The sequence below is a fragment of the Podarcis tiliguerta genome, assembly GCF_965153285.1.
Source record: "Podarcis tiliguerta genome assembly, chromosome: 5".
In the NCBI taxonomy this organism is placed as follows: domain Eukaryota; kingdom Metazoa; phylum Chordata; class Lepidosauria; order Squamata; family Lacertidae; genus Podarcis; species Podarcis tiliguerta.
This window is the reverse complement of record NC_139538.1, coordinates 43,644,671-43,658,205: the sequence shown is the minus strand read 5'-3', so window position 1 is coordinate 43,658,205 and position 13,535 is coordinate 43,644,671. Positions and strand designations below refer to the sequence as shown.

At 42.9% G+C, this 13,535-nt stretch overlaps 1 protein-coding gene across 3 annotated transcripts in view; it reads right to left on the bottom strand.

Annotated features, from left to right (window-relative positions):
• Positions 1–7,817, bottom strand: part of WBP1L (WW domain binding protein 1 like) — a 50,151-nt gene extending 42,334 nt beyond the window's left edge. Inside the window, exon 1 of one of the 3 annotated variants that reach the window (XM_083441582.1) lies at positions 7,562–7,817. In XM_083441582.1, the coding sequence (XP_083297708.1) occupies positions 7,562–7,585 (24 nt within the window). In that variant the 5' untranslated portion in view covers positions 7,586–7,817. Of the gene's footprint in view, positions 1–6,863; positions 7,149–7,561 lie in introns of those variants that run through there. The other 2 variants (XM_083441579.1, XM_083441578.1) reach the window with 2 other exon arrangements.
• Positions 7,818–13,535: the final 5,718 nt, after the last annotated feature.

The window sequence follows — 13,535 nt, the reverse complement described above, 5'->3', positions numbered from 1 at the left end:
TGCTTCAAGATTGACTTGTTTTGACCCTACTTTGGCTCACAAGATGAGGCATGATCAAAAGAACTGGGAACTATTGCTGCTAGTCAAAGGAAGGGAGGATTTTCTTGGCTGGAATGCAGGCTTACATAAAAGTTAAAATGTGGAATTCTTAAGTTACTGATAACGGCTTATCCGAAAACCGCATTAGTTATAGGTGAATTATCTCCAACACAAGATGTTTGGAGAGAGATCAAGAGAAAGGGGAATATCCAGTTAACACTAATGCTTTATTTTACAACCATGAGAGAAAAACATAAAGGCATTTTGTTTTTGCAAAATCATACTACAAGGAAACAGGTAAGGATGGACTCAGCCAAAATGTCATGGAATTACCACATACAGAACTCCAAGTAAGTTTTGAAATTAGTCCCCCAGAGCTTTCATCAACCCTACATGCAAGAATGCAAAACCAGACAGAAGAAGATGCTATAGTCACAAACTTAAATGAGCCTCTATGACTTAATTTGAAAGATTTTGAAGTACAGTGGTACCTCGGGTTAAGTACTTAATTCGTTCCGGAGGTCTGTTCTTAACCTGAAACTGTTCTTAATCTGAAGCACCACTTTAGTTAATGGGGCCTCCTGCTGCCGCTGTGCGGCCGGAGCATGATTTCTGTTCTCATCCTGAAGCAAAGTTCTTAACCTGAGGTAATATTTCTGGGTTAGCAGAGTCTGTAACCTGAAGTGTATGTAACCCGAGGTACCACTGTTTCTAATTTTGTCTTACTCACCATGAGACCTTACTATGCATTGAACATGTTTGATGAGCTCTGCTCCTCCAGGCCAAATTGCTCTTAGAAAGCTGCAGAAAGGGGCCAAAGTCTCACATACATCTGGCACATACACCAAGAGTTCGTGGCAACTGCCGCTGGTCAGCACATGCACACTACAACAAAAGCAGTTGCTACTAGGCTAAGGCTCAAGTTTCCATATTAGAACATCAGTTGTCCTCCCAAGCCATTCCTGAAGAAGTAGCACTCAGTCAGTACTATGAATTGCTGCCACACTGCAATCCAGTCTTATTGAGGTTATGGAAAGTTGTGTTCTACATGCTCCTCTTTTCTCCAAGAAACACATTAAAGAGCATATTTTCCTCCATCGCCATATCCAGCATGGAACATAGTTTTGAGGTGTTACCCACTATAAAATCCCAATCTCCATGCATTCCTTTTCCCATTTACACTACCTATTACAATTTTTTTTGTCAATACTTTACCAACATATCCCAAATATTTTTTTCTGTTTACAAATTCATACTCAGATAATTATTAAAACAGATTAACTTCTTTCTACCTCTTTAGAACTGTATGAAATCAGTAGTTTCCTCTGCATTGTTCAAATATAATCCAAAGCTGAAGCATTTCTTCTGAATCCAGCTTACGCTACTCGCAACACTTATTTATTGTCTTACTAAGGTCTTATTTATTGAAATACTAAGGTCATCTACTTAAAACTGCACCGACCTCCATAAAAAGGCACATGGAGAAAAAGGCAAATAAATTTGAATCAAACCTAACACATGTTGCTCTTTGTGCTTGCAGATTTGCACTTCCAGATAATCTAAAGAGTCTGACCGCCATACATCTCCACATCAAATGGACAACTGCAGTTTCCATTACAATGGCAAAACCAAGATCAGAAAGCACCAAAAGTTGAACTAGATTCTGGCTCTTTAGGATTTATGTGAAGTAGTGTCTTTCAACAGTATATTCTATGAGGCTTGAAACCCTGCGGTTGACATGTTTAAGGACCATTTGAAAATTATCTTTACCCAGGTTTTTTATCTGAGATCTGTTTTACATTGGGGTACAGTGCACACACCACTTTTTAGTACTGTACAATGTAATGATTTTACAGTTATGTTTAATTTAGATGCTTGTTTTAATGATTTACTACATAAAGGCACCTTCTGCTCCAGATTGGAATAAGGGTTGGGTACAAAAACATCGAAATTATAATAACTATTATTATTACAAATGAAATTTCAGTTCCAGCATGTGAAATTTAGCTACATGCACAAACAAGAACAATCTCTATGCCTCCCCAGGGCCTTTGCTTCTTTGTCCACACCTTTTATTTATCTATCTAATAAAATTTATATACTGCTTAATTGTATATGAAACCTCCAAGCAATTTACAAAAAATATAAAATATACGTTTTGTTGTTTTTGTTCTGTTTCATGATATATTTATTTGTGTTTTAACAGTGTTGTAAGTCAGTTAGAGACCTTGGGTAACAAATGACTAACGAAAAAAAATTATTATTATTAATAATAAAACTCAAAGGTAAGAACAAGTTTAAAGAATCTGAAAATGAGTAAAATCAGCAGTTAAAATTATACATTATAAGCTAAAATTACAGACTTAAATACAGGTTAACTTCACCTGTCTGGCTAGACTTCCCTAAACAGGAGAGTTTTTAGCACATGCTGAAAAGAATACAGTGAAGGTGTCTGCCTAATGTCAATGGACAGGGAATTCCAGAGTGCAGGAGCTGCCACACTAAAAGATCAATTATTTACAAGTGTAGAACAAACATAATGTGGCACTTACAAAAGTACAGGTTCCATGGATTGAAGTGGCTGAGTGGGCATATATGGTGTAAGGATATCCTTTAAGTAAACTAGCCTCAAGCTGTTAAAAGTTTCCTACCGGCTACACAGAACTCCTATGTTTCTCTCCCATTCATTCATTCATCCTTCATCACATGCCTGAATGGAAGCTCTACCTGCTGCACCCCCACCTTATTGGGCTCTCTAGCGTCCTACACCCTCCAACAATACTGACTTGAGCATCCTATATTTGTTCCCAAATTGTTAGCAACAGGACAGACTCCACACTAAGTCCTGTGAGAATGTTTTTCAAGTCACTTCTCTCACAAAAGTTATAGTGTTTGGCAGTGGGCTTTCTCTCTTCCCCCTAAGCTTTAAACCTTTGCAAATGTTTTACGGCATCATAACAAACATCCAAGAGAGATTGTTCAGGACAGGCAGTTTTCAGCCTGTTACCTAAAGTCTACTGTATGTATTTCATCCAAAAGACTCAAGGCTCTAAACATTCCCCTCTAACCTAAGTTCCAACAAACTAAAACAGCAATTCAAAACAAGAACCTACATGTTGGTAAGACTCTACAAATGTGATTGTAGAATGCCAGCTTATGCAAAGGCCTGTGTTACTTTTAATTTTTATACAGTACTTAGCAATGCTTTGTAAATTATAAAACAACATGGCAGATGTCTGTGCTCAAGTACAGTATTGTAATGGTATGATGAGCAGCAAAGGTGTTAAGCTCCTAAAACAAAGAACCTCAAATATCTAACTGGTCAAGAATAATAAGAGGGAAAAATCTGCAATCATCCTTCCTAGAAGCTGCCCTAACAGCCCTCCTCTCTGTATCCCTCATATAGCATCTAGGACAATCTCTCCAGGAATACCTTGTGGCCCTTCATTGCTTCCAGAATATAGCAATATAACACACACACAAGAGTATATGAGATCCCTGTTCACTTCAGTCTAAGCATGTGGAAGAGAATGGAGAACAAGTGATTTCTGTTATGATTAAAATGGAAAACTCTACAATAAGGGGACAGTTTTAACCCTGGAATACCCTCTCTCAATAAAAGTCCACCAAGCACCACTTCTTATTTTTAGGCATCTGTTCAAGACCTTCTTGTATCAACAGGTCTCTTCAGTTGATGGATTTTAAGAGATTGGCCCGTTATTTACAACGTTTCTGTTTTTATATGTATTTTTCTTATATTGACTGTGATTTAATATTAGTTGGACAATGCTTAGATGCCTTCTATAGGATTTTGTGGTTTATAAATATTTTTATAAATAAATAATAAATAAACTCTATCTCCACTCAATTTTATCTAAGATCCTCTTCCTTGACTCACTAGCAATGTGGTTCATCAGTCACCATTTGACCACAAATAGACAGTAATTAGGAATTGGGCAAGGATGCATTGAAAAAATCAACTGCCATGGAAGGATCATTTGCTAGTGGGTGGCACCTACCTCTATTATTCACTCCATCTCAAATACTTTAGAGCAGGTGTGGGGAACCTTTGGCCCTCTTGATGTTGATGAACTACAAATCCCATCAGCCCCAGCAAGCAACACCAATAGCCAGGAGTGATGAAAGCTGTAGAATCATAGAATTGTAGAGTTGGAAGAGACCACAAGGGTCATTGAGTCCAACCACCGCAATGCAGGAATCTTTTTGCCCAACATGGAGCTTGAACCCACAACCCTGAGATTTAAGAGTCTCGTGCTCTACCAACTCAACTATCTGTTTGCCCAAATGTTTCTCACAGTTGCCTTAAAGATATATCACAGAATCATAGAATTGTAGTATCGGAAGGGACCCCAGAAGTCATCTAGTCCAACCCCTGGCAATACATGACAGATGGCCATCCAGCCTCTGCTTAAAAGGAGGAAGGAGAGTCCACCACCTCTCATGGGAATCTGTTCCACTGTCAAACAGCTCTTACTGCCAGAAATTTCTTCCTGATGTTTAGTCAGAAACTCCTTTATTATAAATTGAATTCATTGGTTTGAATTCAACCCACCAGAGGAGAAGAAAACAAGTCTGCTCCATCTTCCATATGATAGCCCTTTAGACATTTGAAGATGGCTATCACATATCCTCTCAGTCTCCTCTTTACCAGACTGAACATAGCCAACTTCCTCAACCATTCCTAAGGCTTGGTTTCCAGACCCTTTATCGTCTTGGCTGCCCTACTATGCACACATTGCAGCTTATCTATATCTTTCTTAAATTGTGGTGCCCAGAACTGGACACAGCACTTCAGGTGTGTTCTGACCAAGGCAGACTAGAACGAGACTATTACTTTCCTTGATCAGGACATACATATATACCTTCCACATGCATTAGCAAAATCTGTAAGGTTTGTAATGCCCCAAAAGTTTATGGCATAAACTATTTGTTCACTGAAACTGAAAAGATAGAATGGTAAAAGCACGTTTAAGCAAATTTAAACCCAGTATGTTAATTCAAATACAGGAAGTCAGCACAAAAAGAAAACACATATACAACATATGGCTGATGGAATTAACAAAAGCAAATGAAGCTGAACAGGCCTTGCTCCTATGACCATCAATCCCCTTACCTCTTTGATATGGCAAAGATTACAATTCAGCTCCCCCATAAGAGAATTGCCTTCAAAAATCCAGATACAAAATAAATGCCTCTTCCACAAAACCACCACCCTGTTCCAAATTTTTGAACTTTCACTAATAATGCCAAGCCCTTCTCCTCCTCCTTTTCCAAAAAAGTTCCACTCTTTCCCAGAGATATGTTTGCAAAAAAGAGCACTCTGTGGTATCTTCAAAACCAGTTTATTACATACGAAAACAAAAGATTACATATGAAAACAAAACAGCAAAAGGGCAAAAGAAACTACTTCAACAAGTAACATGCAAAAAAAACAAATTCCTAAAGCAGGGGAACAACACAAACTGTATTTAGCAGAATATAGGAGAAACACTAAAATTTGAGAGAAATTACCCTTTGTGCAATAATCATTTATTTAGACCACGAGAGAGCACTCATTAAAAATTTGGACACTCATTATGTAGCCTCTAATTCTGTGTCCTAGACTTTAAGTTTAGCGACCTTAAGGTCAGAGATAAAATGCCTAGGAAGAACACAATGTTCGCCCACTAGTTTCTGTAGGTTTCCATTTACAAAGTTTGAGTTGCATCCATTCATTCTTCCAGGAAGAAACTATCCTGTTTGGCTTAGATACTTGTTACATCTGATGGAAACTCTTATCTAGGGCAAGTTTGATTGCTGTTTTAAAAGATGCCACTATATATTTGGCTGCCACACACGTAAACAGTTAGCATTCTGGAACTAGGACTGCTTCACACATGGCATTTTTCTTACTCAAGACCACTTTTCATGCCATACTTTATACTCAATCACACAGAATACACACCACCTTAAGGACACCTGTCTATTACCTGCAGGTTAGTCCTTCAAAATAAACAGTAGGATCAGCTGAATAGGGACTGAGCCTTGCACCCCATAGCGACAAGCTATGCTATCTATGCCTGTACATCCTTCACAAGAGAGGGTGTGTGTGTGTGTTGTATATACCGTGGTAACTCGGGTTACATACGCTTCAGGTTACATACACTTCAGGTTACAGACTCTGCTAACCCATAGAAATAGTACCTCGGGTTAAGAACTTTGCTTCAGCATGAGAACAGAAATCGTGCCGCGGCAGCGGGAGGCCCCATTAGCTAAAGTGGTGTTTCAGGTTAAGAACAGTCCTCCAGAATGAATTAAGTTCTTAACCCGAGGTACCACTGTACAGGTATGTGAACCGAAGTGCAAAACACCACATTATATAAACAGCCCACAGAGTGCCAGAGGGTGAACCCTAGTTGCACTTGTACACTCAGGGAAGCAAATGTATGAAATCAGGAATGACAACTTAACATGCACATTTCGTTTTCCCCAGGAAGGCTTAATGTGCCAGACATTTTCTACCGCGAGAAGCACAACATCCCAAGGATTACACCCTTTGCCACAACAAATTACCCCACCAGCCTTTCCAACACGGGTGCCCCTTCATCTCCCTCAAGCCCTTCGCCCCGCGGGCCTTTCTGAGCAGCCGACCCCGTACCTACCCTCAAGCCCTCCCCGCAGCGGGGGCAGAGGCCTCTCTGCTGCTCCTTCCGCAACCCCCTTTGGGCTTCCCCGCCCTGCCCTTCACTCGCCTCACCTCAGAGGCCCGAACCCCGGAGTCCTCCCTCCCCACCCTTTGGCCCCTCCTCCCCGCCCCTTCCTACCTGCGCGGGCTCCACGCTGGCCGGGAGCCCCTCGGGCAAGGCCTGGAAGAGGAGCAGAGCCATTGCACCGAGGAGCCTCCTCTCCATCCCCCCACCCCACCCCCCGCTCCCCAGCTCTCTTCACCCGGCGACTGTGAAGTCTGACCCGTGAACTGGTGTACCCCGGGAGGCTTGCCCCACCTACGGCATGCTCCCCATTGGGCAGGAGGAGGGCCTTCTTTTCTTTCATTGGCCGCCATCGCTGCTCTTTAAAAGACCGCCGCAGAAGCAGAAGACATGAGGCGTAGGTTCCGCCCTCTTGGGCGTCGGCCAATGAAAGGAGCCGCGAGGCGGCCATGTTAAGTGTGGCGGAAACTGTTGGGCAAAGCGAGAGAATCCGCCAAGTATCAAAGACATTTAAAGGGACAGCAGATTGAAAGCTCAGGAAGAGATGAGCGCGCAGGGTCTTTTGGGGCGGGGGGGGTTCGGCCTTCCGCCACCGCGGCGGGATCTTTTGATAGGTCCAGCACCATCAGACATATTGGCATTGTTAGTAAAGGATAGGCAAGATTAAAAAGGCAGCTGCTCTAGACTAGAGTAAGATGCTCATTCACACGCCGAACATGAATCCTTGTCCTGCTTCTCAGCACACGCTGCACAGCTCCCACAGCCGACTGCATTCAATTCACTTCCTGTATCTCCATGACCCAAACACTCACCCAAGCATCTTCTGTTCCTTCCATTACCGGTGACAATCACAGCATTTCTTGGTTGGAGAGAATCTGCAGCCTGTCTTTATGCGCCCTGTGTCTGAATGCACCTGCCTCTGAAGCAACCTTGGTTTTTGGCAAGAGAGGCATCTGCCTTGTGGCGGCTTCAGTGACTGCGGAGGTGCATAAAGGAGAGGGAAAGGCGGGTCAAGCTGAGAGCATGAGCCATCCAGCTGATAATAGCGTTCCTTTCATGAAAGCACGGGCAACTGATCACCATGCCAGGAAGCTGAGGGACAGCTCTGCCAGTGGCTCACCATCCAAAATGTAGTGGCCATTCTGAATGGTTTGAATGAAAGAAAACTAACCTAGTCAGCTGAATCTGGATCATCTGAATGCACTAGTTTCAAATAAGCTCAGAACTCTAGGAGGCACCAAAAAATATGATCCAATTCATTCAACCGCTTAAGTGGGCTGTTTCATACATAATTACATCTACGTTAGCCTTCAGTGCTATGCTGTACCATTCATATGCTCAGTTTTTTGTTTTTTATTTTAGTATGGCAGTTGCTCACATACACTGAGGTGAAAATGCATCTCTTGCTGCTTGTACTGAGACAAAGGTACAGTACGTATGAACTAGCTGTCCCAGAGGTGTGCAAGATGGCGACGGAGGTAGTAGCCTAGTTAACTTCGTCTGTTTCTAGATTAAGTTTTAAGTAGTTTTAAGTAGTCTTTTTTAAAAAAAACCCCCTCTGGGCTTTTATTGTTTTATTGTTTTAGATTAAGTTCCAAGTAGTTTTAAGTAGTTTTCAAACCCCTCTGGGCTTTTATTGCTTTATTGTTTTATCACCTGATTCGAGCTTCAGCTTTGCTGCCTTGCCGCACCCCCCGCTGTGCATCTGGTGCTGTGGAGCCGAGTAATCTCCTGAAACGAGTGAGTGGGGAAGGGAAGAGGTCTGGCCTGACTCCCCTGCCGTGAAGGGATCCCCCGTTACTGGAAAGGAAAAAACTCAAGACGGTAATTAACAGACGGGGAGGCCAGCTACTCCTCTGGAAGGACGCCGAGCTTTTTATCTAAAAAAAAAAAAAAAAAGGAAGGAACCGAAGCAGCTACAACCCCAAGAAACATAAGGCAAGTTTAACTCGATAATCATTCCAAGGGGACTTTTCTCTTTGTTATACTGCCTAGCTACTTTACTGGTTACGTCGTGAGGCTGCTGAATGAGGGAGAAAGAAAGGAGTTATAGTATGAAAGCCTAGGACCAGCAATATTTTCTAACATCTTAAATGACTGACACCTCACAAGCCCCGATGTAAATTGCTGGAGAAATTAGCAAGTTGGTGAGGTTGGAGAGGTTTAGGAGGTAACTTCCACAAACCGGCATCTCTGCTATTACTTACTCCAGCTTAGAACAAAAGATAAATCGCCGACAAGTAAGCACCCTCTACCATATACCCATATATACTCATATATCCACTATGGTCCTCACTAGGAAAAAATACAAGGACCAAGGAATTTTGCCTAACTCACCACAGAGCCCGATGGAGCGCCGAGAGAGACAAAGTAAAATTATCAGCTACTTTCCCCAAGAAGACTCGGGTAGGAGAACTCAGAAGGAGAGTATTCTAGATGTAGCTATGCCTTTGCCACCCACAGTGCTGGATTGGTCAACACAGCTAAAGGACTTGCAAACAAACAACAAGAGGACAAACTATCCAACAAATCTGGCCCAAGAACTTGCCATAGCAGAGAATGCTACAAAGGCTAATACAGCCAACACACCTGATGCTAATCCGCATTTGCCATCGCGGGAACTTGGAAGTAACCTTTCAACCTATTGGTTGAAAGCCAATGACAATGGAACAGAAACGCGAGGTGATTATCTTCGGGAGCAGATACGCCAGATCTCTACGGATCTCCTTAACGTCAAAAAATTTTTAGCAATAACAAACGGGCTCCTCCTGACTCTAGTGGATAATTTCAAACAACATGTGAGCGCTTCAGACCAGATTACAAATCCCCTAGCCAGCCCGGATCCACCATTGTCCACCAAACCCCGGAGGAAAAAAGCTGAGCGTAAGACGAAGAGAAGCAAAAATATGAAAAACCTAAGGCGGCCTAAGACAACTCACCGTACTTGTAAAAAATATTGGCAGAAGCTCTTTAACCTTCTCCCATCCCTCTCCACAAGTGGAACAAACAAATCTAACTCAAGTGCCACCAATGAGACACGTAAAGTAAATACATCCATAAAAGAATCTAAACCAAGTCTTGAAGAATTAACTCCGAGCTGGGACAAAGGACCTAATCCATCTACAGTTATACCGCCTCAGAGTCCTCTTATGGCCAGCACAGAATCTGCAGACAGAGGTGCGCTGGCGACCCAAACTATTAAGGGGAACCACTCCCCTCAAGTTCGACAGATGTTGTGTCCCAAAAGAGAATGGAGTTTAGTCCTAACCCCTCAAAAGCTCGTCTTTGCTAATTACCCCAAACCGCCCAGATTTTATGTAGGGTCGGACCGTATAAACCATTTCTTGTCCATTATAAGTGGCATTTTACCGGGGGTAGTAAAAGCAACTGACATAGCCGCTATAGAGTATTTACATCAAGATGATTGCTCGGTACGAGCATTGATTACTTTTTTAGACCACAATCTGGCCAGTTTTATGTTTAGAGCTAAAAACCTATTCAAAAAAGAAAGAATAGTCCTATTAAGAACATTTGAAAACAGAGCTCCTCTAACCTCTCTGATGGGGCCCAAGGGCATAGGAATGGAAGTTCACAAAAGGGAAAAAACCAACCATCAAAACCATCAAAATAGAAAGCATAAGTTCCAGCAGGATCATCTCCATCAAACAGTACCAAATGAAAAAAAGGAAGCCCCACATCCAACTGGCGCCTGGCCTCTCACGTGTGACAGTGAGGACTCCGCTTGGGAGGAAGAACTCTCGCTGATAAAGCGTTTCTGGTCACTGCATTCTCCAGCTCAAACTGAGATCTTGAAAAGACTTGATTTACTTAGAAGCAGACTAGTAAAAAAGGATGACCAAGGTGAGACAACGAAGGACCCTTATGTGCAGCCCATATCTCCCAAATGTCTAGTGGATAAGAAGACAGTGGGAGGCACCTTCAAATGTGTAGACGTGGAATTACAATCTGAGCCCCCTGTGATGTACAATAAAGTAAAACCTAATCAATGTGTGAAATCTCAAAGCTCCTGGCACAGCTACCTTAAACTGTCTCCGAATGAATTAGCTTCCCCCCCAACTCCAAAATCTAGCCCCAATTCACCAAGAAGAGAGGATCAATACACTCTCTCCAAGCAGTCATCCTCGAAAAGAGCCAATGGGTGTGTTTTTTTAGACACCAAAGAACTGCTGGACGTGGTGGTGACATAGATCCAGCTCCCCGAAGGGCCCGGGGCCTAAAAGTGCTGTCTTGGAACATTGCGGGTTGGCACGCCAAGAAAAATAACCAACAATTTATGTGCTACCTTAAGCAATTTGACATCATCTTCTTTCAGGAGACATGGCAGAACGACCCCATATTTCTCAATGGGTATAACTGCCACTACCTGCCTGCCTCTCCATCTCTAAAGGGCGGCAGATCTAGTGGCGGCCTAGCTTGCTTTATTTCTACGGAGCTGGCGCATTCTCTAACAGCCCTACCCAGCTGCAATTCTTTAGCAACAGCCGCCCTACTTAGCCTCAAGAGAACCACCCTTTTGCTGGTCAATGTCTATATTCCCCCAGGCCAAAAAAAACCCGTTGTCAAGGCTACATGGGCTGAACTAGAGGCGTTTTTAGAACCTCTTGAATCTACTTACCCGTCTGCCCTGACTATTGTGTGTGGAGATTTTAACGCTCGTATAGGAACAGATGACATCAGTCTATACACTCACTTCAACCTATTTATGGACCCTGAAGAACAGACGGATATTGGTGCGACACGACTGTCCAAAGATAGCAGAAGTAATTTTTCAGGTCTCTGCCTAGTGCAGGCTGCCAGACGGAGGGAACTGCTGATATTAAACGGCAACATAGAGGGGGATCGTCCCGGGGAATATACCCATTTTTCCAAGGCAGGGGGAAGCGTTATAGATTATATTCTAATTTCAAGATTTGCCCACAGCTTTGTAAGGAAGTTCCAAGTAGGCCACAATACTCTGAGTGACCACCTACCTCTAATCCTAGAGCTTGCAGGTCGGCCTTTTGACTATTCCATTGCCGAGCCACAATATATACCCTCTGTAAATTTGGGTATACTTGCTCCCAAAAGACTCAAATGGTCCCCAATATTGAATGAAAATCTAACCCTCCTCCTTCAGTCAGCGGAGTTAAAGCTTATTCGATCCGCTATTGTGACAGGCAATTCAGTAGATGCGATTATGGAACGCTTTAAATTACTTATGGAAAGACTGAAATCCAATTTAACAACAGCGATACATAGCTCCGCTACAAAGAGGGCAAAGAACGGAGCTAGCTGGTTTGACTTGGAGTGCAGGCAAACAAGGAGACAAACGAGATCAGCCTACCAGAGATATAGGAAATCAGGGACTGCCATTCTACTTAATGCTTATATTTATCTGAGACGGTCCTACAAACAATTATTAAGGAGAAAGAAGTTGGAAGCTGAACGAGCCGCATGGCAAAGTTTGGTTAAGGCATCGCACGAGAAAGATACTACTTGCTTTTGGCGAACCATATCTGGTCTACTGGACCAGGAGCGCACTAATTCCATCTGCACAGTGGAACCAATGGAGTGGTTGCGCCATTTTCAATCTTTGTTCTATGACCAGGAAGTCCAACATTACAAACTATGCATCCAATTGGAGGACCTACCTCATTGGCCACCAGTAACTGTAAAGGAAGTTGAGAACTTAATCGCACAATTAAAGAACAATAAGGCTCCAGGGAATGATTACATCCCTGCCGAACTTCTGAAGTCCAATATGGGCTGGTGGGCCCCCCTGCTGGCCTCTTTATTTTCTTGGATTGACTCAACGGGTCTACTTCCAGATGGTTGGACAGAGGCAATAGTTATTCCAATCTACAAAAAAGGACCCATGCCAGACCCGGCGAGCTATAGACCAATCAGCCTTCTGCCTATACCCAGCAAACTATATGCCAAACATCTTCATATTAAGCTAACTAGCTGGCTGGAAACCGAAGCTATTCTAGCGGAAGAGCAAGCGGGTTTCAGGCAGGGCAGATCCACTATAGACCATTGCTTCACCCTAGCCTATTTAATTGACAAATATGCCAAAAAATCCCGTGGGGTGCTATACGCAGCCTTTATTGATCTAAAGGCTGCCTTCGATTCAATTCCACGTGCAAGACTCTGGGACAAATTGAGCACATCAAGTATAGACAAAAGACTATTATTTCTGATCAGCTGTTTATATAAAGACACGGTGCTGCATGTAAGAACCTCGTTAAACGGCCACCTTATAGGACCAGTTCCTGTCAGCAAGGGGGTCAAGCAAGGTTGCATCCTGGCCCCAGTTCTATTCAACTTTTACATCAATGATATGGTCAACTGTTTGTCATCTCCGGACTTCCATGCCCCCAAACTGGCTGACAAATCAATATCCGTGCTTTTGTATGCTGATGATGCGATACTCCTATCTCGAACAAGAATAGGCTTAAATAGGCTCATAGGTGAATTTTCAGCATACTGTAGGAGAGAGCAACTGGCAATAAATTATCAGAAAACCAAAACCATGGTTTTTGCAAGGAAATGCAGACAGTACAGCTGGAGGATGGATGACCAGATAATTGAACAGGTTAAAGCCTTCAAATATCTGGGTATCGTTTTCCAGTCGACCGGGTCCTGGGATGCCCATCAAAAATATGCCAAAGAAAAAGCAGCTCAAAGTATTAAGATGCTGTCGCGCTTTTTCTACACGAAGGGGGGCAGATACACCCCAGCAGCCTTTGAAGTCTTCCAAGCAAAACCTCTGGCGCAGTTACTGTA